The sequence below is a fragment of the Rhinoraja longicauda genome, chromosome 13, assembly GCF_053455715.1.
Source record: "Rhinoraja longicauda isolate Sanriku21f chromosome 13, sRhiLon1.1, whole genome shotgun sequence".
Taxonomy (NCBI): domain Eukaryota; kingdom Metazoa; phylum Chordata; class Chondrichthyes; order Rajiformes; family Arhynchobatidae; genus Rhinoraja; species Rhinoraja longicauda.
The window spans coordinates 46,704,130-46,727,353 of record NC_135965.1 but is presented as its reverse complement, the minus strand read 5'-3'; the positions used below and the strand labels follow the sequence as shown (position 1 = coordinate 46,727,353).

Genomic DNA, 23,224 nt, shown 5'->3' with positions numbered 1-23,224 from the left:
TCAAGGAAGCAAGTTGTGCTAAAGTACAAAAAGTAAAAAATAAAATCACTGGAGCTCAGAATGGCCAAACAGATTAATCTACCATCTGAGGACAAAAGGTTCATTTTAGGGGGTGCAATGTCTTTCTAGTCTATGGACTAAAAAGAAAAGTCTTGTCAGAATTCCTGCCCCTGGTTTGTTCTCCAGTGATTTACTTCTGCAAAGTGCAAGGGGACGGATATCAATCAACAACAGGACCAGAACTGGCCACTGGACATTCCCGTCATAGTATCATCGTCATGGAGCACGGAAACAGGCCCTTCGGCCCAACGCCCATGCTGACCAAGGTGTCTGAACTAAGCTGGTCCCATTTGCCCGCATTTGGTCCATATCCCTCTAAACCTTTCCTACCCATGTGTCCATCCAAGTGTCTTTGGAGTGTTGTGATTGTAGTTGATTGCCTTTGCATTGGTTTAGGTAAGAAGGGGAATGTGGGCAGGGTGAGGGAGATGTGGGCAGGGTGAGCGGGGTGTGGGAGAGGAGGATGTGGGGAGAGGGGGATGTGGGCAGAGGGGGTTGTGGGCAGAGGGGGTTGTGGGCAGAGGGGGTTGTGGGCAGAGGGGGTTGTGGGCAGGGTGAGGGGGGTGTGGGCAGAGGGGGTTGTGGGCAGAGGGGGTTGTGGGCAGGGTGAGGGGGGTGTGGGCAGATGGGGGTGTGGGCAGATGGGGGTGTGGGCAGGGTGAGGGGGGTGTGGGCAGGGTGAGGGGGGTGTGGGCAGAGGGGGGTATGAGCAGAGGGGATGTGGGCAGAGGGGGGTGTGGGCAGGGTGAGGGGGGGTGTGGGCAGGGTGAGGAAAGTGTGGGCAGAGGGGGGTGTGGGCAGAGTGGGGTGTGGGCAGAGGGGTGTGTGGGCAGGGTGAGGGGGCTGCCAGGTTTACTCCACGGCAGCAGAGGTCTGTACCTCTAAGTGGGGCAGTGAGAGTTGGAGACGAGTCAGACGCACTACACCCCGCTCCTGCAACTTCCTACTTTCACCATTTCAAACAATTTCATGACTCATAATTCCTGCCTCTGGTTTGTTCTCCAGTGATTTACTTCTGCAAAGTGCAAGGGGATGGATATCAATCAACACAGGACCAGAACTGGCCACTGGACATTCCCGTTATGGTATCATCGTCATGGAGCATGGAAACAGGCCCTTCGGCCCAACGCCCATGCTGACCAAGGTGTCTGAACTAAGCTGGTCCCATTTGCCCGCATTTGGTCCATATCCCTCTAAACCTTTCCTACCCATGTGTCCATCCAAGTATCTTTGGAATGTTGTGATTGTAGTTGATTGCCTTTGCATTGGTTTAGGTAAGAAGGGGAATGTGGGCAGGGTGAGGGAGATGTGGGCAGGGTGAGGGGGGTGTGGGAGAGGGGGATGTGGGGAGAGGGGGTTGTGGGCAGAGGGGGTTGTGGGCAGAGGGGGGTGTGGGCAGGGTGAGGGGGGTGTGGGCAGGGTGAGGTGGATGTGGGCAGAGGGGGGTGTGGGCAGGGTGAGGGGGGGTGGGCAGGGTGAGGGGGTGTGGGCAGAGGGGGGTGTGAGCAGAGGGGGTGTGGGCAGAGGGGATGTGGGCAGGGTGAGGGGGGTGTGGGCAGAAGGGGGTGTGGGCAGAGTGGGGTGTGGGCAGAGTGGGGTGTGGGCAGGGTGAGGGGAGTGTGGGCAGAGGGGGGTGTGGGCAGAGTGGGGTGTGGGCAGGGTGAGGGGAGTGGGCAGAGGGGGGTGTGGGCAGAGGGGGTTGTGGGCAGAGGGGGTTGTGGGCAGGGTGAGGGGGGTGTGGGCAGGGTGAGGTGGATGTGGGCAGATGGGGGTGTGGGCAGGGTGAGGGGGGTGTGGGCAGGGTGAGGGGGGTGTGGGCAGAGGGGGGTATGAGCAGAGGGGGTGTGGGCAGAGGGGGGTGTGGGCAGGGTGAGGGGGGTGTGGGCAGAGGGGGGTGTGGGCAGGCTGAGGGAAGTGTGGGCAGGGGGGGGTGTGGGCAGAGTGGGGTGTGGGCAGAGGGGTGTGTGGGCAGGGTGAGGGGGCTGCCAGGTTTACTCCACGGCAGCAGAGGTCTGTACCTCTAAGTGGGGCAGTGAGAGTTGGAGACGAGTCAGACGCACTACACCCCTCTCCTGCAACTTCCTACTTTCACCATTTCAAACAATTTCATGACTCAAGGCAATTAAAGTCACTCTCATATTGTCAAAACTATTATTAAAAATTCAACTTGAGCAATGAAAATCAAAGTATACAGAAACTATTCAGGAAAATATTACTTTGCAAATACTGGTTTAAACTTGTGAGGTGCATGATGTATGTTTGCCAATTCATGTTGGTGTGCACATTTTTCCTGATGAAAAGATTCTCCTTTTGAGATTTAGCTGGTCAAAGCATTGGTCCTTTGATCGGCAAGTCACCTGTCAAGTACGTGGCCACCACCCTACTCCCCCGTCCTTACAACTGACGTTTACATAACCATTTAAAATGTGACCGCGATTCAAGAATCTTCCAGCTGCAAGCTAATAAATTCCTGTATGCACTTTTTGTATTGCATCTCCGTGTGACTGTTACTACAATAATGACCTGACTGTCCGAGGCCCTCTGATTCTCGCATCTCATCATTCATCTTTGCCAGGCGCAATCTGTGAAAAGAACACAACAGCTTGCTCAATAAACCAACAAAGTCATCAAAGATCAAAAACACCTGCTCGATGTTTTGTAACTAGCTATCTTTTCATCTATATACTACTAAAACTCAGATCTTGTAGCGTTGTATATATATTCCACTGATGTCGGCTGAATACGGCAAAACGGTGAACCGTAGCGCCACGATTTTTGTACCGCCTTAATCACCACGCGGGCCAATGCTGGAAAATGATTTTTTTATTTAATTCTGTCGCATATTTTTTAAGTTACACAGGTTTTAATGCAATGCCCCCCCCCTTATTGAGGTTTCGATAGAGGGCGCTGCGGTGAGGCAGTGCTCAGTACGCATGCGCGGAATATCCTCACTCTGTGCTCAGCACGCATGCGCGGAATCTCCTCACTCGCAACAAAAAAATGGACGCCGTTAGCGGCGCCAGCCCGCGATCACCGGCTCACCTCTCCTCTCTCCCCTTGCTTCTCTCCTCTCTCCCACACCCGGGAGAACATCTCCCCGCAATCCCACCCCCCCCCCCCGGGCCTTTGAATGATGCGATCTCCCGAAGCCCCCCCCCACCGGACTTTTCACTGATCCGATCACCCGCACCCCCCCCCCCCCCACGGGCCTTTAACTGATGCTAAGAGTGTGTCTGGGGGAGAGAAAATGGGGGGGGGGGCTGAGAATGGGGAATGGCACAACAGGGGTAGTGCGGAGGGGAATTGGTGGTGGGGGAAAGAGGGGTACTGGGAAAAGGGGAGATCCATATCCCTCCCCTCTCCCCCATCCCTCCCTCCCCCCCCTCTCTCCCCACCCCTCCCTCCCTCCACAAATACCACCCCATCTCTCATCACCCTCCCACCTCCCTCCCCCCTTCACTCCCACACCCCCTCGAGTGGGGGAAAGAGGGGTACTGGGAAAAGGGGAGGTCCATATCCCTCCACTCTCCCCCATCCCTCCCTCCACCCCTCTCCCCACCCCTCCCTCCCTCCACAAATACCACCCCATCTCTCATCACCCTCCCCCCCTCCCTCCCCCCTTCACTCCCACACCCCCTCCCGGATACAATGGAAACCCTAAGAGGACGGGCCAAAGGGGAGAGTGTGGGGAGTGTAAGAGTGGGGATGGGGCACGAGAGAATGGGGGAGCGGGGAATGGGCCCAACGGGCCCACTTGGTCTAGTTAAGTCATAAAATTGTACAGCAGAGAAACAGGCCCTTCAGCCACCTTGCCCATTTCGACCAAGTTGGCATAGAAAATAGAGACATAGAAAATAGGTGCAGGTGTAGGTCATTCAGCCCTTCTAGCCAGCACCGCCATTCAATATGATCATGGCTCAGTTCTAAATGGCCTAACCCTTATTCTTAAACTGTGGCCCCTTGTTCTGGACTCCCCCAACATTGGGAACATGTTTCCTGCCTCTAACGTGTCCAACCCCTTAATAATCTTATACGTTTCGATAAGATCTCCTCTCATCCTTCTAAATTCCAGTGTATACAAGCCTAGTCGCTCCAGTCTTTCAACATATGACAGTCCCGCCATTCCGGGAATTAACCTAGTAAACCTACGCTGCACGCCCTCAATAGCAAGAATATCCTTCCTCAAATTTGGAGACCAAAACTGCACACAGTACTCCAGGTGAGGTCTCACTCGGGCCCTATACAACTACAGAGGGACCTCTTTGCTCCTATACTCAACTCCTCTTGTTATGAAGGCCAACATTCCATTGGCAGTTCTCTATCCATGTCAATACCCTCCCCCCAACACCATGTGATCTAATTTTGCACACTAATCTTTTGTTTGGGACCTAGTCAAAGGCTTTTTGAAAGTCCAGATACACCACATCCACTGGCTCTCCCTTATCCATTCTACATCCTCAAAAAATTCCAAAAGATTAGTTAAGCAAGATGTCCCCTTCATAAAGCCAGTCACTGCTTTCCAAATGCACTCCTACAACTTTTTTTCATGATTGACTCCAGCATCTTCCCCACTACCGATGTAAGGCTAACTGGTCTATAATTTCCCATTTTCTCTCTCCCTCCCTTCTTAAGAAGTGGAGTTACATTGGATCAGTTCCTGTCGACTGGAGGGTAGCCAGAGTTGAGAGAACATTGGAAAATGATCACCAATGCATCCACGATTTCTAGGGCCACCGTCTTGAGTACTCTGGGATGCAGAACATCAGTTCCTCCCTCCCGCTATATCCTCGGTCCCCAAGTATTTCCGGGAGATTATTTGTGTCTTCCCGAGTGAAGACAGAACCAAAGTACTCGTTTATCTGTTCTGCCATTTCCTGGTTTCCCATTATAAATTCACCTGTCTCTGACTGTAAGGGACCTACATTTGTCTTCACTAATCTTTTCCGTTTTACATACCTATAGAAACTTTTACAGACAGTTTTTATATTCCCCACAAGCTTTCTTTCTTGCTCTTTTCCCCCCTCTTAATTAACCCCTTTGACCTCCCCTGTTGAGTTCTAAATGGCTAGTCCCATTTGCCTGCATTTGTCCCATATACCTGTAAATGTTTCCTGTCCATACAGCTGTCCAAATGTCTTTTAAAAGTTGTCATTATGTCTCCTACAGACCTCCCAACATTTGATTTTACGAGGTGAGGTGAGGCAAGCCCAGCGGCGAGGAGGGGCCAGGGGCAGGGCGAGACCGGGCCAGCGGCAGGGCGAGTCGGGGCCAGCGGCAGGGCGAGACCGGGCCAGCGGAGAGGCGAGACCGGGCCAGCGGCGAGGCGAGACCGGGCCAGTGGCGAGGCGAGACCGGGCGAGGCCAGCAGTGGGACGGGGCGAGAGGCATGGTGAGCGGCGAGACATGTGTTTTGCAGGAAAAATGTGAGGTGAAATCGCGGAAATGAAATAAGAAAGTGGAATCTTTCCGCCAAATTCAGAAGGGTTGGGAGGTCTGCTCCTATCATGAAGGCTCTTCATCATTACTGGCATCAGCACACTGCTCTGCTGCTGCCCACTGGATTTGTGTGTGTTTTTTGGGCCTGTCATTTCCCCTCCATTGTACAGCCAACCTTTCTCCAAGTTAGATTATCATTCCTTTACATCTGAGATTGATTGATATTTGCCAACAAGATCTCAATGAATGGCAGAAAAGACCAAAAAGGCTTACTAAGCAATTTCTAATCCTTTATACCAAACAAAAATGTGGTTAGTGAAAGCAGGCGTGGGCTGGAAACGTACAGGGTGACGATGTCAGCATTGGCAGCTTCCACGGCGATGCTGAGCGGGTCCTTCTGGTCGGCATCCCGCGCATCTTGGTCAGCTCCTCGCTTCAGAAATAAACACACTTGCCTGAAGTAAGACAGAGAACAGTCATTAACATTGCTGCAAAATCATCAAGTAGAATTGAAGAGCCACACACTGGAGTCTTAAACTTTTCATTTACTCAAAATGTATAACTCAATGCATCACGTGAATATGGTAGAACATCACGCGATGGGTATAACTCAATGCATCACAGGGACATGGTAGAACATCACGTGATGGTGCAAATGGAATCGCCATCCTTCAACAATGGTATTTGGCGAATTGAGTGGAGGATGGGCGATTCCTCCGGCTAAACGACAGCCTCTAAATGGTCAATCCCCCCCACCCACCCACCCACCCACCCACCCAACATGCCCTTGCTGTACCCTCCACTCCCCAAGTCAATTACCATCAGTTCTCAAGTATTTACACAACTTTATACTTTCATTCATTCATTCTTACCACTGTTAAGCAACTGCCATGGTCCAGAAGCTAAATTACCACAGTGGGCGTGGCTGTGGGGGGGGGGGTGGGCGAGGCTGTGGAGGGGATGGGCGAGGCTGTGGAGGGGGTGGGCGAGGCTGTGGGGTGGGGGGGCGAGGCTGTGGGGTGGGGGGGCGAGGCTGTGGGGGGGTGGGCGAGCCTGTGGGGGGGTGGGCGAGGCTGTGGGGGGGGGTGGGCGAGCCTGTGGGGGGGTGGGCGAGGCTGTGGGGGGGGGGTGGGCGAGGCTGTGGGGGGTGGGCGAGGCTGTGGGGGGTGGGCGAGGCTGTGCGGGGGGTGGGCGAGGCTGTGGGGGGGGGTGGGCGAGGCCGTGGGGGGGTGGGCGAGGCTGTGGGGGGTGGGCGATTTTACAACATGAGGAATATGGCACGCCTACAACACCCCAAATAAATCAGATTTCTTCCTCTGCCACTCTGTACCCAACTGAAAAGATTAAACTATGTCCGTGATACGAATTTTGTAAATTTAGAACTCTTCCTGCTCTTTTCAACAGGGTTATTGACAATGAAAATGATTCTCATCTATCAGCACTTCACACCTGAACTCGTCCAGAGTTATGCTCCTTACACTATTTTAGACTGGAGACACACTCCCAAACTTCCTTCAGATTCAGGATATTGAAGCATGCAACCATCCCCACATGTTTTGGAAAAACAACGCCACGGTGCTTATTGGAAGCATCTCCCTGTCTGCTGCGGTACATCATGCACAGAGCAACAATGAGCCGTTCACGTGCCACTGAAAGCAAGTAGGTTTTTACCCGGTGTGGCCCAGCATGGTAGCATGGTGCAGTGGGCCTCTGCCGCGCCAATCCCTGCGGTTCACATCCGCCCCATTCTGCAGCAGAAACTCACAGGCAACCAAAGAACCCTACGATGAAACAGAGTTTCAAAATTCACACGTAGTCGAGGAAAACAAAGTAAAACATTATTAATTAGGGTGTCAGGGGTTATGGGGAGAAGGCAGGAGAATGTGGTTAGGAGGGAGAGATAGATCAGCCATGAGTGAATGGTGGAGTAGACTTGATGGGCTGAATGGCCTAATTCTGCTTCTATCACTTATGAATTAATAACAGTCTAGGAAGAAAAGGCTAAAAGGAACTCACTAGATGAAAAGAAATGAAGAAAAGCCAATGAGGGAAGAGATGGGGAAATAAAGATCAACCTGGTTGGAAATATCAATGGAGACACAAGGAACTGCAGGCGCCGGAATCATGAGAAAAACACAAAGTCTGGGAGGAACTCATCTGTCCAGGCTGGACAAGGGTTCCGACCTGAAACGTTGTCTGTCCATTCCCTCCACAGATGCTTCCTGACCCAATGGTTAGTGTTTAACTATATCCTTGTGGGTGATTTTATTTGAGGAGCATTTGCCTGCACAATGGCACGCAGATCATTGACGGTGACGGGTGCTGGGACTGGCATCGCTTGAGCCATGTTCCCTGTCCAGGCGTTTAACTACAGCCATCAGAGTACATTGATAACCAAGCCCAGGCCTCAGCACATTGTTCCCAAGCTGTGAGATAAACCAGCTGACGGGAAACGCACATAAATCCTACGGAACAAATCAGGACAACCTTTTAGTCATTCAGCTTTCCGATTTGCTTGCCCCTCTGTGCCAATTCACACGCATACAGGAACGTAAAACCATCAAAGTTACAACTATTGGAGGAATATTCTTAATTGGATTGAAATAAATATTACCATTACAGCACTGATGCAAAAATGTATAAGTGAACTGCTTATCAAGGAATCAAGGGACATGGGGAGAAGGCAGGCACGGTGTACTGATTGTGGATGATCAGCCATGATCACAATGAATGGCAGTGCTGGTTTGAAGGGCCAAATGGCCTCCTCCTGCACCTATTTCCTATGTTTCTATGTTTCAGTAAGAAGAAAATTGAAACACAAGATACACTTCCTGAGCTGTGATCTGCCATTGTAATCCCACTCATCTCCAGCACATGGAGAAGTGAGGTGCTGTGGTCAGGTTAGATTCCCACCCTGTTTTCTATTCTCTCAGTGGAGACCACATTGCTAACGGCACCTACCCCCAGCACGGCCTGGATGAGAGGAGTGGCCTTATTGTCCTCAGGATGAGCCCAGTTCACATCAGCACCGCAGGCTAATGCCTCAGCCATGTCAGGCAGGCTTCGGCGGTGAGCAGCGGTGTACAGCTGTAATCCAAGAGGGATCCGCTTCACTTCATGGGAAGCGCACAAATCCTTTCCCGCTCCTTCTCCCAGAGTCTGTTCCGAAACTTTGAAGGGAACAAAATAATGTCAGCATATTTTTCACTGACCGTAATCACAGTTTCATAATGAAAGATTCCTAACCATGCAATTGACATAGGATTAAACATACATATATCTGATCATATTAATAAAAAGGATTGGATACCGGGCAATCACAGCTCAGTTTAAAATGATGAGCACAAATCACACACACCTAACACATACAGGTAAAAAGGCAGGAGGTAGCGTCCAGAGGAGAAGTTATTAAATAAATGCTGCTTTTTGCAGTTGGCCTATCTTACTAACCTGTCGCCGGTACATTATTGGAGGTCAAAGGCATCGCCACATCTTTGTTCTCATCAGAGTTATTCGGCACACCATTGTCTGAATTTTTTACCCCTTAAGGAAACGGACAAATTAAGCAAGACCGATTTGTTGGATTTTGGTTGTTGCACTAAAGCTTCTCTGAACAGAATGAACACGAAACTGTGCACAATGACAGAAACATCTTGCCTCTACCAAAGTCATATTCATGCTCATAAGTATGATTTGTTATTACAAAAGTTTGTTTATTCAGCCCATAAAACTATTTAAAACAAATTGTTACTCATTTGCCAGAAGGTCCAAATGTACCATAAGGGAAAGGACCCGAACATAATGTTGGTGCACATGACTACATTCTGAATGCTTCCAAATTAACCACGTTAACTTAAAAATCTGATCTCGGGAATGTATAAGTTATTTTACTTTTTGTTGTTGTTACAATACATTAATGGCGTACAACATAAATGCACATACATTGCCCTGTCTATTGAGGTTTATGTTGATGAAAAGCAAATCATACACAAGAGGGCACCATGATTCCCACATTTCACTGCCATAACTAAATGAATCCGTCCACACTGCGGTTATTTCTGCAATATCCAATGATTAAACTGTGACTATAAATTGAAGAGGAAGAATGAAATAAATAATGGAAAATGCTAATTGAACAAGCAATGTTTTAAAGTCACGCCACAACTCACAAGCAACCATCACGTGGAAATAAGCGGGTGATTATTTTGTGGGCCGGGCACGAAGAAGCTACATTGTGAATACAGTACTTACTACTGTTAGATTTTGAAGTGGTGTCAAAGTAGGAGAATAGCGAGTCTAGCTCATCTGGGCAGAAGAGCGACTCCCGTCGTGGCTCAGTGTTGCCACCAGCGGCTGGTTACATGCATGTTAGCAAAGCAAAGCAGCCAAGGAAACAGAGGAAATTGCTTTTGAGAAATTCAAAGAAAAATACAAGAACATTGAAAGAGAGATTGTTAGTTAGTAATAGTCTGAAGTGCATTACTGAGTTTGGTAGACTTAATAGAGTTATGCATTCTTTACTGCAGTTGTCTTCCAGTGGTATAAATGAATAACAAACAGGAGAATGCTGCCGTGAGTCTGGTGGCTGTAACAGCAGCAAAACCTTCAAGCTGGCTCATTGGGGCAGCTCATCCCATGGGTAGACTAGCAGTAAGCGCCGGCACTACCCCTGTCTCTGGTTGGCAACTCATTGATGGAGCCAGTGTTGAGCGAGCTGCTGCATGGTGCAATGTCATGGTTATTATAGCAGCAGACAGACTGGAGCTGGGAAGGAGCAACCTGTAGCTGGGAGGAACCCAAGTCTATCAGAGTCTGGCTCCTTTACCATTCCCTGACTGGTGGATGGAAGTGTGGAGGGGGAGAAGGGAAGACTGGCACAGATTCCAGCATCTGGCAATCATGACAGCACAGTGGCAAGGCAGTAAAGCCGATGCCTCACAGCCCCAGAGACACAGATCAAATAGTGACTTGGGATGCTGTCTGTGTGGAGTTGCACGTTAACCCTGCAACCACGTGGGTTTTCTCCAGGAGTTGTGCAGGTTTGTAGGGTAAATGCCTTCTGCAAATTGCCCCAAGTGTGTAGGACAGGAAAGTGGAGTTGACATGCTGGGTGGCAGCGATTCCTTGGAAGAGCAGCCACGGTCAGAGGGGGACGTTTTACATGGATACGACAGGTTTGGAGGGATATGGACCAAATGCAGGCAGGTGGGACTAGTGTAGCTGGGACATGTTGGCCAGTGTGGGCAAGTTGGGTGAAGGGCCTGTTTCCACACTATCACTCTGACTAGTGTAACTGGGACATGTTGGCCGGTGTGGGCAAGTTGGGTGAAGGGCCTGTTTTCACACTGTATCACTCTGACTAGTGTAACTGGGACACGTTGGGCTGAAGGACCTGTTTCTGTGCTGTAACACTCAATGACTGTCCGCATTGCACACATTGCCTGGAGAATCTAGTCATGTTGAGGTCTTGCCACTGACCACAAAATCCAGGCCAAAGATTTGCACTTTCCTTTTATATAAAATAATTCATATTTTTTCACAATTCACTGGTACGCCACACATTACACCACAGATACGCTACCTGGAGTTTTGGAAGTGTTCCCTGGAACAGAAAGATGTTTGGAGGATTTTTCACACGTATCCTCCAGTTGACTGGTCCGCGGTGACACATTCTGTCTTCTTTTTGATGAAGTTAAAGTCTGGGCTTTCTGTATAAACTTCTTTTCAACATACTTAGCTTTGATCCAACTTTCCTTCTCAAGCCTGGTAATGGTTGTGCAAAAATAAATGAAAATTACAAAGTGTAAATTATTTTAACAGAAACTCGCTTTGTGAAATGCCCAGTGCACCAGAGTCTATGTTGCTCATTTGCTCCGTTCTGTTTGAGTTTTGACAGGCTTTGCATCTGAGAATTAGCATGTATTTTACATTAAAGAAATATAATCTACATCTAAAAGTGCCTGTAATCTATTTAACTTTTTTAACCTGAGTGGCAATTATGGAAAATATTTTACATTAATCCATGTATACGTTAGAATCCTTATATACACGAGAAATATTTTACATTGATCCATATATACATATATCCCCGAACTCTACCTCCGATACATTGACGACTGCATCGTTGTAACCTCCTGCACCCATGCAGAACTCACTGACCTCATCAACTTCACCACTAATTTCCATCCTGCACTCAAATTCACTTGGACCATCTCTGACATCTCCCTACTGTTTCTAGATCTCACCATCTCCATCACAGGAGACAGACTATTGACTGATATCTATTACAAACCCACCGACTCCCATAGCTATCGAGACGACACTTCTTCCCACCCTGCTTCCTGTGAAGACTCTATCCCCTACTCCCAATTGCCCCGTCTACGCCGCATCTGCGCCCAGGATGAGGTGCTCCATACCAGGTCATTGGAGATGTCCTCATTCTTTAGGGAACGGGGGTTCCCCTCTTCCATTATAGATGAGGCTCTCACTAGGGTCTCCTCGATATTCCGCAGCTCCACTCTTGCTCCCCCTCTCCCCATTCGTAACAAGGACAGAGTCCCTCTTGTCCTCACCTTCCATCCCATCAGCCGTCGCATACAGCATATAATCCTCCAATATTTTAGCCACCTCCAACAGGATCCCACTACTGGCCACATCTTCCCATCTACACCCCTTTCTGCGTTCCGCAGAGACCGTTCCCTCCGCAACTCCCTGGTCAACTCTTCCCACCCAAACCACCCCCTCCCCGGGCACTTTTCCCTACAACTGCAGGAGATGCAACACCTGTCCCTTTACCTCCCCCCTCGACTCCATCCAAGGACCCCAACAGTCTTTTCAGGTGAGGCAGAGGTTCACTTGCACCTCCTCCAACCTCATGTACTGTATCCGCTGCTCCAGATGTCAACTTCTCTAAATCGGAGAGACCAAGCGCAGGCTCGGAAATCGTTTCGCTCAACACCTCTGCTCAGTCCGCCTTAATCTACCTGATCTCCCGGTGGCTCAACACTTTAACTCCCCCTCCCATTCCCAATCTGACAGTTCTGTCCTGGGCCTCCTCCATTGTCAGAGTGAGGCCCAGCACAAATTGGAGGAACAGCACCTCATATTTTGCTTGGGTAGCTTACACCCCAGCGGTATGAACATTGACTTTTCCAACTTCAAGTAGCCCTTGCTTTCCCTCTCTCTCCATCCCTCCCCCTTCCCAGTTCTCCCATCAGTCTGACTGTCTCTGGCTACATTCTATCTCTGTCCTGCCCACTCTCCTGACATCCGTCTGAAGAAGGGTCTCGACCCGACACGTCACCCATTCCTTCTCCCTAGAGATGCTGCTTGACCTGCTGAGTTACTCCAGCATTTTGTGTCTACCTATACATTAGAAGGCATGCATTTACTTTTCATATTTATTTGCTGCCTTTCAAGATCTCAAACTGTTTTGCATTCAAAGAAATAAATCTTATACAATTAATAACACTACTTACAACTAGGTAACATACAATGATTAAAGTCTTAAACCACTTTAGAGTGTAAAGATAATGGAACAATACGCCAACCTTTGTACATTGTTATCAGACCTTTAATATCTATCAGAACAAGGAGAATCATTGTTTAAAATGGGCTCAGCCAAAATTATATTTGAAAGCTTCTGACATCTTGTGTAACAGGGACTAGCTTTGCCACGTTTAGTTCATTACCTCGGGTCTTCTGGATTTGGTTTTTTGAAGTGTATCGCGTCCACCTGTGCCTCATAGATTCTGTTGATAACGTTATTCCCTAATGCACACATAAGCTGGAGAACAAAACGAGAACATTTCAGCTTGATGTTCACTCTCAGCAAATACAAAATAATATCAGTGACAGGCCAAAAGCACAATTATGAAGTTGAGAGCATGATGAAATCTTTTATTGCAGATTCAAATCTTCCAACGGGCCAATGGAAGTTATAATTTTCCAAAATGCATTTCTATACTGCAATGTCCATGACTGAAAGTATGAGCATTTTACCATGATCATCAGACTTCATCTCAGAACTCCAGACACCTTAACGTTTGGGGTGACAGTATGTATTTTGGATGTTGCAAGGGTTAAAAAGCCACAGGGAATCTGACTAAGCTGTGTTGTATGTACTCCGAGACTGACACGAGTTCCAGCACATGTATGTTTGCTCTTTGAGAACTGCCTCAATGTTCCTACACAACAATCGTTCCATCTTGTACTTGGCTATAACTGCGTCTATGTAGTTAGATTTTACTGAATTGTACACAAAACAAAGGACTGCACTGTCGCAAGGTACATATGACAATAAAGTACCACTGAACCATTGTACTTTTATGATATTTAATATTAAATCTGTATATTTTATGCAAAAGCTCATCAAATATTTGAGTTGTAATAAAACATCATATAACATTCTCTCTTGTTACCAACTGCTGAACTACTCACTTTTAAGAGCTCAGGTTCCCACGAATCCAGAGTCAGGGAACGCACCTTGGAAAAATGGACACCCAGACTTCTAGATGTAGAGAACAAATGAAGTTAGCCAACAAAACAACGCCTGTGCCGTACTGGACAGAGAACAACACACATTCTACTGTAGACTGAAGAAGGGTCTCGACCAAAAACGTCACCCGTCCCTCTCTCCAGAGATGCTGCCTGACCCGCTGAGTTACTCCAGCATTTTGTCCACCTTTGATTTAAACCAGCATCTACAGTTTTCGTTGCTACACATTCTACTTGTGGCCAAGCAGATTCTCCCATCTTGTGCAGCTTTCCCATTGCAACAGGGTTGTCTTCACTGGACACCTGGACCAAGCACACTTCCCTCAGAATGCTTAATTGTACCAGAATATGAATGGGCAATGGGGAAGCTAGTGGGGTACCTGGGGCCAGCTTTGCTACCCAACGAGAGCGCGTTTCTTCCACCTGATCGTTATCATTGTCTATTCCCTTAATTGTCCAAAGACCTATCTTTTGTTGCCCAACATTATGGCAGTGAAGAGAAAATAGACCAGAATCATGTCCAAGGGCATGGATTCATCCTTCCCTTAAACCGGTATCTGGCCAAATTAGTCAGGTCATGTGTGGAGGAGTTAACATTTCTAGCAAGAATGTTAAACTTCCACATGACACACAAAGGCATTTTCTTAAAGCATGAACTGAGTCCCCCTTTACTCCCACCCGACAATGCTCCTGAGCTGTTAATACAGATCTAACTCGAGGAAAAGCGGCAACAGAATACAATGGTGATCCCGTAGGTCATTTCCAATCAAACATCCCTGATGCCTGATGTGATAATACCTGTGGATGCCTGAACATTCAATGCACAGGGTGATTACCTGTGGATGCCTGAACATTCAATGCACAGGGTGATTACCTGTGGATGCCTGAACATTCAATGCACAGGGAGATTACTTGTGGATGCACAGGGTGATTACCCGTGGATGCCTGAACATTCAATGCACAGGGTGATTACCTGTGGATGCCTGAACATTCAATGCACAGGGTGATTCCGAGATTGATGCTTGCCCAGCGAGGGTCCGACTGGCCACAGTCGCAGCAGTTGCTGTTGCCAGCGATACACTCAACGCGCTGAAGTGCACTTTCGCCTTTCACTGGCCGCTCCTTCAATTCACTGCCCGAGTCCAGACTGCTGGTTGATGGCGACGACCTTCTGTCCAACTTCTGAAGAAGCAAATAAAGTTATTGTTTTTCCTTTATTAAATAAACTCCATTTCATCCCATTACATACTTTAAACTACACATTGTTCTTTATAGAGTCAAAGTTATACAGCACGGAAACAGGCCCTTCGGCCCATCTCATTCCAACTCGGGCCCACCCTATTCCCGGTGAATGTGGTAAATGTCACATGGCACAAAATATTTGCACTTTGAGCCACAGATATTTCTTGGTTCTTGCTGGAATATCTACCTCACAGTTTGCACAGCACTGTTGTTCTTCCACCATCTCCCTGTCGACTCTCTCTGGAGTCTGGCCATTAAAGCACGCACACCTTTTCAATGTCACATCACCACAACCTTAAAATGAGACCGGGCCATTTGGAATGCAGTGGAATACTTCATTGTCCCAGGTGACCAGGCGCAGTGAGATTCTTTGCTGCATACCCAATGTATACAAATAGCAGTCACCTACGGCGCTGACAGTTACAAAGCACCCCGGCTCCTCTTCTTCTCCCCCGCCCCCCCCCCCCACCAGCGGTTCCCCCACGCCGGGCCCCCATTGTCCCCACCCACGCCGGTGATTATCAGCCTCAGATATCAAGGGAAAAGGATGAAGGATGGGGTCAATGGTACCCAGGACCAGACCACAGGTTGGCACACGAAGAGTGAAGGAAGATGTTAGCCTGATTGCTTGCCCACTGGCAATGTGTAGTTTTTTCTGAAACTGACAGGTTTCCTTATGGCTGACACCATCTGGGAATATAATAAACAAAAGTAGTGTGCAGGCAGCCCTGCCTCCCCCACGGTTACACTGAGATTGTTATATTATCCATGCTTACATAGGTCTCTCCAAGCAACAGGCCTCCTATCAGATAAAGGCATTAGTAGGGCCATTATTTGATTTATTTCATCGCTCGGGACATTAAACAACGCTTCAAGGCTGTGTTTTATATTTGCCCATTCCCAGAAGCCATGAGCATTTAAAAGCTTTATCATTGACCAGCTGACAAGATGTAATTGCTACAGTAACTCGCGTACATCTGGGTGGCTCTCCTCTCCTTTCTCCTTGTAAGCTGTCGCTATACTGGCTTGAACAGCTTTGATCCAAACTTGGCGGATTTTTTCCGAATCTGCTTGCAGCATGCAGCTCCTATAAGTTTAAGCATTCACAGACGTAGTCAATGGGAAACTACTAGAAATAAGATACAGTTATAATCCATGTAGCAAAAAAGACTGAAAACACAGTCCAAGTATAAATGTTACAGGAAATACATTACAAAATCAAAGTCAATCTGAACATGTTTTATGCTGAGTTTAGAAACAACCGAAGGTTGTATGAATCACAAAATGAATATCATACTTCATCAATTTTACGTACATAAAGAAAATGGCAATAACTTTATAACCATTTTGCCGTATCATCAGTCCGCATCTTTGAATACATCACCACCATGAATGTCACACAGGTGACAAAAACTAAAAGTGGGATTAGAATCAAAGAGTGGTAAAGAAGGCAGACTGTATGCCTGCCTTCAGAGGTCAGGGCATAGAGTATAAGCAACAGGAAGTTATGATGCAGCTTTATAAGACTCTGGTTCAGCCACACCTAGGAGTATTGTGTAGGAAGGAACTGCAGATGCTGGTTTACATCAAAGATAAGACACAAAATGCTGGAGTAACTAAGCGGGTCAAGCAACATCTCTGGAGAAGGAATGGGTGATGTTTCAGGTTGAGACCCTTCTTCAGATTGAGAGGAGAGACTCTCCCCTGAAGGAGGGTCTCGACCCGAAAGGTCACACATTCCTTCTCCCCAGAGATGCTGCCTGAGCCGCTGAGTTACTCCAGCACTCTGTGAAACATCACCCATTCCTTCTCTCCAGAGATGCTGCATGTTCCACTGAGTTACTCCAGCATTTTATGTCTATCCTAGGAGTTTTGGGTATAGTTCAGGTCACCTCATTACCAGAATGGCGTGGGGGCTTTGGAAAGCGTGCAGAGGTGGTTTACCAGAATGATGCCTGGATTAGGGGGTATTAACTACAAGGAGACATTGGACAGACTTGGATTGTTTTCTCTGGAATGCTAGAGGTTGTGGGGAGACCTGATAGATGGACATAGAATGATAAGAGGCATGGATAGGGGAGACACAGAACCTTTTTCCCCAGGGTGAAAATTTCAAATACATGAGGGCATAAGTTTAACGTGAGTGAAGATGTGCGGGGCAACTTTTTATTTTACACGCAGAGTGGTGAGAACCTGGAACGTGCGGCTGAGATTGGTGGTGGGGGCAGATACAGTGGTGGTGTTTGAGAGACCTTTGGAGAGGCACATGGATATGCAGAGAATGGAGGGATATGGGTTACATGCAGGTAGATAGGGATGGTCTGTGGGCAGAATGGTCTGTTCTTGTGCTGTACCGTTCCATGTTCTTAGCACAGAAACATTGGTCCTGGCTACAAATAAAAATTATGGTAATGCTACAAAGCCACCTGCAACCTGAAAACACCAACCATCTCTGTGCTATTCCACAATTCTACCAAAGAATGCTTTACTGACACCAAAAATGAACTAGCAAATTATATCTGCATGCAAACGCCCATCCAAAATATTTTCAGAAACAAAATCACTTCTGGGAAAGCAATATGTTTGGCCACTTACTTTGTAGGCGAGACCACTTCAAAACAGAAACGTCTCTCAATATCCTCACATGGTTTGACTGTACAAAGTCGTAAATCATCAACTACTACAGTGAGGTTATCCTTAAAGGAATGTGTGGGGGGAAAAAACACTGGTTAGACTAAAGTACCCAATGATTCTGGTTATCACAAAGCTGCTGGTGAGCAAGACAGGGTCAAATCTAGCACGGAGCTCAGATGTCGGAAGAACAGTAAACACAGGTGTTTAAGGTCTAATGAGTTGTGTTAGACCAAGACTCTGACCAAACACTAGCAGAGTTGTCTTTGACAAGGTAATTTTAACTTTATTAAAATTTTCAGTGGGTACGCAACAGGTCAACAGTTTATCATGTTTCTGAACATTGGTATTATTGTATGATATTTTTTACTCAGTAATTAACAGCCAAACTCAATCCATACTTAAATCACAGTACATTGCGCTTACCCTGAACTTCTTTTGGTAAACAAGCTGGTTGTTCTGAATTGAAAACCAGCGCCTGTAAAGAGAAAAACATAATTTGCAAATAGGAAGTAAATGGGCATCAACAATATGTCCACTGAACAGCAACAACATTTTGACAGGTTCATAACCACTCTCGTCCATTCCTTCCCTTAGCTCCAGTTTCTTCAGCTCTTAGTGGCTCACATCTGAACGTGTTGACTTCACCTCACCAGTGGTGTGTGAAGTATGCACTACTGATGCAATGTCTTTGTGTAGACTGTGTTCTCAGCTCATGCTCCTGCAGATTGCTGGGTGATGTTCCGAAGCAAAGACCTTACCAACCTTCTTAACCATATTTCCACCCACATGTGTCTCATTACAAAGGTTTGTGGGGGACCAATGTCAGACCCACAATGTCAGCTCAGTGAACACAAGGAATCTTTGACCAGGTGTCAAAGCCACATTTCTACCCAAACCCTCCCTCTCACCTCCTCTTGTTCACCTTCTCCTACTCCACACCACTATTTTGTGTTTCTTTTTCCGAACACACACAGTTCTCGGGAACGATCTGGATCACGTGCAGGCAGAGAAGATTAGTTTAACGTGGCATCTTCACAGACATCACGGGCTGAAGGGCAAGTTCCTGTGATGTACTGTTCTGTATTCTATGTTCTACATCACCTATCCATGTTCTCCAGAGTTGCTGCCTGACCCGCTGAGTTACTCCAGCACTCTGTGAAAGGTCACCTATCCATGTTCTCTACAGATGCTGCCTGACCTGCTGAGTTACTCCAGCACTCTGTGAAACGTCACCTATCCATGTTCTCCACAGAAGCTGCCTCACCCTCTGAGTTACTCCAGCACTTTGTCTTTTTTATATGCAACATCTCCTTAGAATGATTGAGTTCTGCACTTTTCTCCCATCAAGAACCTTGGCAGTCTAGATCTGGAATCCCAGAAAGATTTTCATTCAACAATCATTATGCGATATGGCTGCTACTGAGACCGATTATTGCTCATCTCCAATTGCCACCTTCATTTAAGAATAACTACATAAATGCATCTGCAATATCACAATTTGGCCTTCTGCATCACTTATCAATCAGACCGAGAAATCTCCCAAACTGTGAGAATAAGAGTTGACAAGACTACTGTTGATAGTTGAGTATTTACTGCAATCATTCATTGTTCCACTCAGCTAGCCCATACACTGTTAAACATCCCATTCCCATTCTGCAAAAGAACATATGCAACAGATAGTTGTTCTTTGTAATCTCAAGAACATATCAAAAGTTTACACTTGGAAAATAGATTTGACAATGATGCTTGGTTTTCACAAAAGATATTAAAGACGTAATTTAAACAAATAAGTATTTTTTTCTAACTAAACCAAACTCATTAGTTGAACACTTTTTTGACATGTTGAATTTTAAATGTAAACATTTTCTTTAATATTAAAGTCGATATACCACACAGAACGTGAAGTGCAGCAGGGTGGGTGGTTAGATGGATGGTTAGTTTTGTTAATATTGTGAAAGGCAGAAGAAACAGAGAATGCTGCCTCTGGTTTGCAGCTAACACTGTGTCCATGCTGTGAAAAGGACAGCAAAGTGACCAGTTTATAAGCCATGGATTAAACCAGGTTTACCCGAAGTTCTTTGGACACTTGTACACAGGTGAGAGCTAATATTCAGAGACAGAATTGGGGAGCAGATAAGATGTCCGGCTGACAGGTTGGTACCTGATGTGGGGGGTCTTTTTCCTGTCACATGACAAAATGGGGTGGGATCAGGACATAGAAAGAAAACAGAGAAAAAATGATATAGTAAAATGAAATGCAATGATCTAAAAACACAGGAAGATTAAATGTATACTAATGGTAAAGCAGTAAAAGCTAGTACAGCATTTTTGCACAAAGCCTCAACGGAACAGAAATATACTCATTTACTGTTTGATACTTTGGATAAAAATGTTGCTGCAAAATTACAGATTTATTCATTTAATTTCAGTATTGAATGGTATTGAACAGTAATCACTAACCCTAGAAAAAAGACAGAAATCCATTCAATTAAAAATATGAGACTTAAAATCTATCCAATTGAAGACTACCATGCATCCTCTGAAAGTGTTCTAGAGGTCAGTAGCTCAACCAGATAACTGCCCACTGGACATGTGGACCAAACACACTTCCCTCAGAATGCTTCAATGTGCCGGAATATGAATGGGCAATGGGGAAGCTAAGGTGGGTCCCTTGGGCCAGCTCTGCTACCCAACGAGAGTGCATTTCTTCTACATGATCTCTTATCTTCTATTCCCTTATTTGTCCAAAGACCTTTCTTTTGCTGCCCAACATGATGATAGAGAAGATGTAACAATATATTGATGATCAACTGTGATATAAATAAGGCCAATGTTTAAAAGACATTAGGAAAGGTACATGGATAGGAATGACTGAGGGATGTGAGCCAAACACAGGCAGGTTGGACCCCAGTGTAGATAGGACATCTTGGTCGGCATGGACAAGTTGGGCCAAAGGGCCTGACTCCATGACTTCCTAGCCTCATCCCAGGCTCTCCGGTAGTTTGGACTCAACTTCACCATTCTCAACAACTGAGATATTTTCCCAGTTGTAGTTAGGAAAGTTGAATTCCTGGAAAGAGTTTAGCCTAATTACTTGATGGTCAGTTTTTGACTTGTCGTCGAGGTATGTGCTCCAATTGTCCCAGCCTGCAAGCATCAGCATCATCTGTGTAGATTGCTGGCCAGTTCTCTCAAGGATTTCATGGTTTATGGACTGCTGGCACAAAGTTACAGCAAGTTCGAGCTGTTCAATTTCCACCTCTGCTCACCCAGCTTTCCTTACAGATGGAGATGATGCAATCAGGATGAGTAGTCTGTTTATCCACACAAGGTTAACTTTCCCAAGGTGTAACGGAGGCTCTAGTGATTCTCCTATCATGTAAGATGTCTGCACTTCATCCCAGGGTCATAAAGAATGGCTCCTTGATGGGTTAATCACTGGAATAAAATGCCTTTTTTAACAAGGAAAGGTTTAACAAAGAAAGGTCGCAGATGACCTGATTAAAATATAAATTCTGAGGGGTCTTAATAAGACGATGTAAAGAGGATGTTACCTCTTATGGGTTGAACATCAAGTGGTGTCATTTAAGATGGATGAAATTATATTTTATTCAGGTTGAGGGTTGAGTGTTTGGAATCTCCTCTTCACAACATAATGCAGAGTCATTGAATATTTTAAATATGGACATAAAAAAGGATAAGAAAGAGGGGTGAAGAGTTACTGCAGATAGAAGGAGATGTAGAGCTGGGGTTACTACCAGATCAGCCATACTCTTGTTGGAAGGCTCCAGCCCCTCCAAGTACCTTACTCCAGCCGTAATTCAGTGTGTTTACATGGAGTCTTTCTGGACTATCTACACGGGATGAGTTGAGCCGAGTAAGCAGAAATTATTCATGTCATCTGGAGCTTCAGTACATTGCTGGCGTTGTGGCAATTATTTTGATAATAATTACCACACCAAACTTGCGACATGCAACAGTTTACTTGTTCACCGTGAAATGCAGTTCAGCGGGTAAGTTAGGGACAAATCCAGCATCGTCTGTGTCACAATGAATGCACACAATGGCCAAACATCTACATCTTCTGGGACAAAAAGATACGATTTACCATCCTCAGTGAATACATTTCTTAACTCAAGTCAGATTGACCTCCAATGGTCATTTCAAAACTGATTCCTACCCTCATCGATCTGGACATTTTTATAATTTGTGAGTTCATTGATAGTGGTTTCATTGGTGCTTGCAAGGTTCAAGAATGGCAAGTAGCAAGTATGACAGAATAAACACATTTAACATTTTATCCCTCAACCTGTCAAGCTAATTATTTATGCAGAATTGGGGAGCATGTTCAAACTTAGTAACAATCACACATTTGTGTGATAATTTCATTATATTCATTTGATTTTATACCTTTCATGTGAACAAGGAAAATCAGCAGATGCACAAAAAAATCTTCTGGTCAGAATAATTGCTGGCCATTTAATTAAAATTCAAAAGTTGATGTTATTTCAAACATTTCTGTTATTCAAGGTTACAAGCAGCATGGAGGAATGTGGGCTTTGACCTGGACTGAATGCTTGCAAGGTTATCGCAGAGACAATAAAGCCCGGTGAAAATACCTTTAAGGCAAGACTGCACATTTGAAGGCCTATGAATATGGAGAATTGCATTCAGTATTGGTCACCCATTTACAGGAAGGACATGGAGGTTTTGGAAAAAGTGCAGAGGAGATTTACCAGCTCTGAAGGTCTTGACCCAAAACATCATCCATTCCTTCTCCCCAGAGATGCTGCCTGTCCCGCTGAGTTACTCTGGCATTTTGTATCTATTATCAGAATAATACCTGGAGAATGGGATTGTTAGCTACAGGAAGAGGTTGGACAAACTTGTATTGTTTTCTCTGGAACGCCAGAAGTAGCGGTTATGATCTGATACGTGTATATAAGATTATGAGGCATAGATAGGGTTGACGGACAGAACCTTTTCCCGGGAGGTAAAAATCAAATACTAGAAGGCATCGCCTTAAAGTGAGAGGGACAACGTTTAAAGGAGTTGTATGAGTCAAGTTTTTTTTTTATACAAAGGGTAGCGAGTGTCTGGAACCCACTGCCAGGCTGGTGGTTGAAGCAGAGACGTTAGTGGCATTTAAATGACTTTAGGATATGCAGGGAATAAGGTGATAAGGTTGTAAGTGATAGGTGTAGAATCAGGCCATTCTGCCCATCAAGTCTACTCCGCCATTCAATCATGGTTGATCTATCTCTCCTTCAAAACCCCATTGTCCTGCCTTCTCCCCATAACCTAGGACACCTATACTAAACAAAAATCTATCTCTACTTAAAAATATCCACTGACT

The 23,224-nt window shown here is 46.2% G+C and overlaps 1 protein-coding gene across 5 annotated transcripts in view; it reads right to left on the bottom strand.

Moving 5' to 3' along the window:
• The window catches only part of LOC144599691 (arf-GAP with coiled-coil, ANK repeat and PH domain-containing protein 2-like), a 91,331-nt gene that overhangs the window by 11,706 nt on the left and 56,401 nt on the right, over positions 1–23,224 (bottom strand). Inside the window, exons 11-24 of one of the 5 annotated variants that reach the window (XM_078410897.1) lie at positions 20,030–20,050; positions 18,292–18,343; positions 17,830–17,930; positions 16,210–16,321; positions 14,966–15,174; positions 13,936–14,005; positions 13,188–13,282; positions 11,078–11,259; positions 9,748–9,849; positions 8,947–9,039; positions 8,458–8,666; positions 7,168–7,277; positions 5,841–5,951; positions 2,584–2,642 (exon numbers count right to left, since the gene is read on the bottom strand). In XM_078410897.1, coding sequence (XP_078267023.1) covers positions 2,584–2,642; positions 5,841–5,951; positions 7,168–7,277; positions 8,458–8,666; positions 8,947–9,039; positions 9,748–9,849; positions 11,078–11,259; positions 13,188–13,282; positions 13,936–14,005; positions 14,966–15,174; positions 16,210–16,321; positions 17,830–17,930; positions 18,292–18,343; positions 20,030–20,050 — 1,526 coding nt within the window. The remainder of the gene's footprint in view (positions 1–2,583; positions 2,643–5,840; positions 5,952–7,167; positions 7,278–8,457; positions 8,667–8,946; positions 9,040–9,747; positions 9,850–11,077; positions 11,260–13,187; positions 13,283–13,935; positions 14,006–14,965; positions 15,175–16,209; positions 16,322–17,829; positions 17,931–18,291; positions 18,344–20,029; positions 20,051–23,224) is intronic. The other 4 variants (XM_078410898.1, XM_078410902.1, XM_078410899.1 and 1 more) reach the window with 4 other exon arrangements.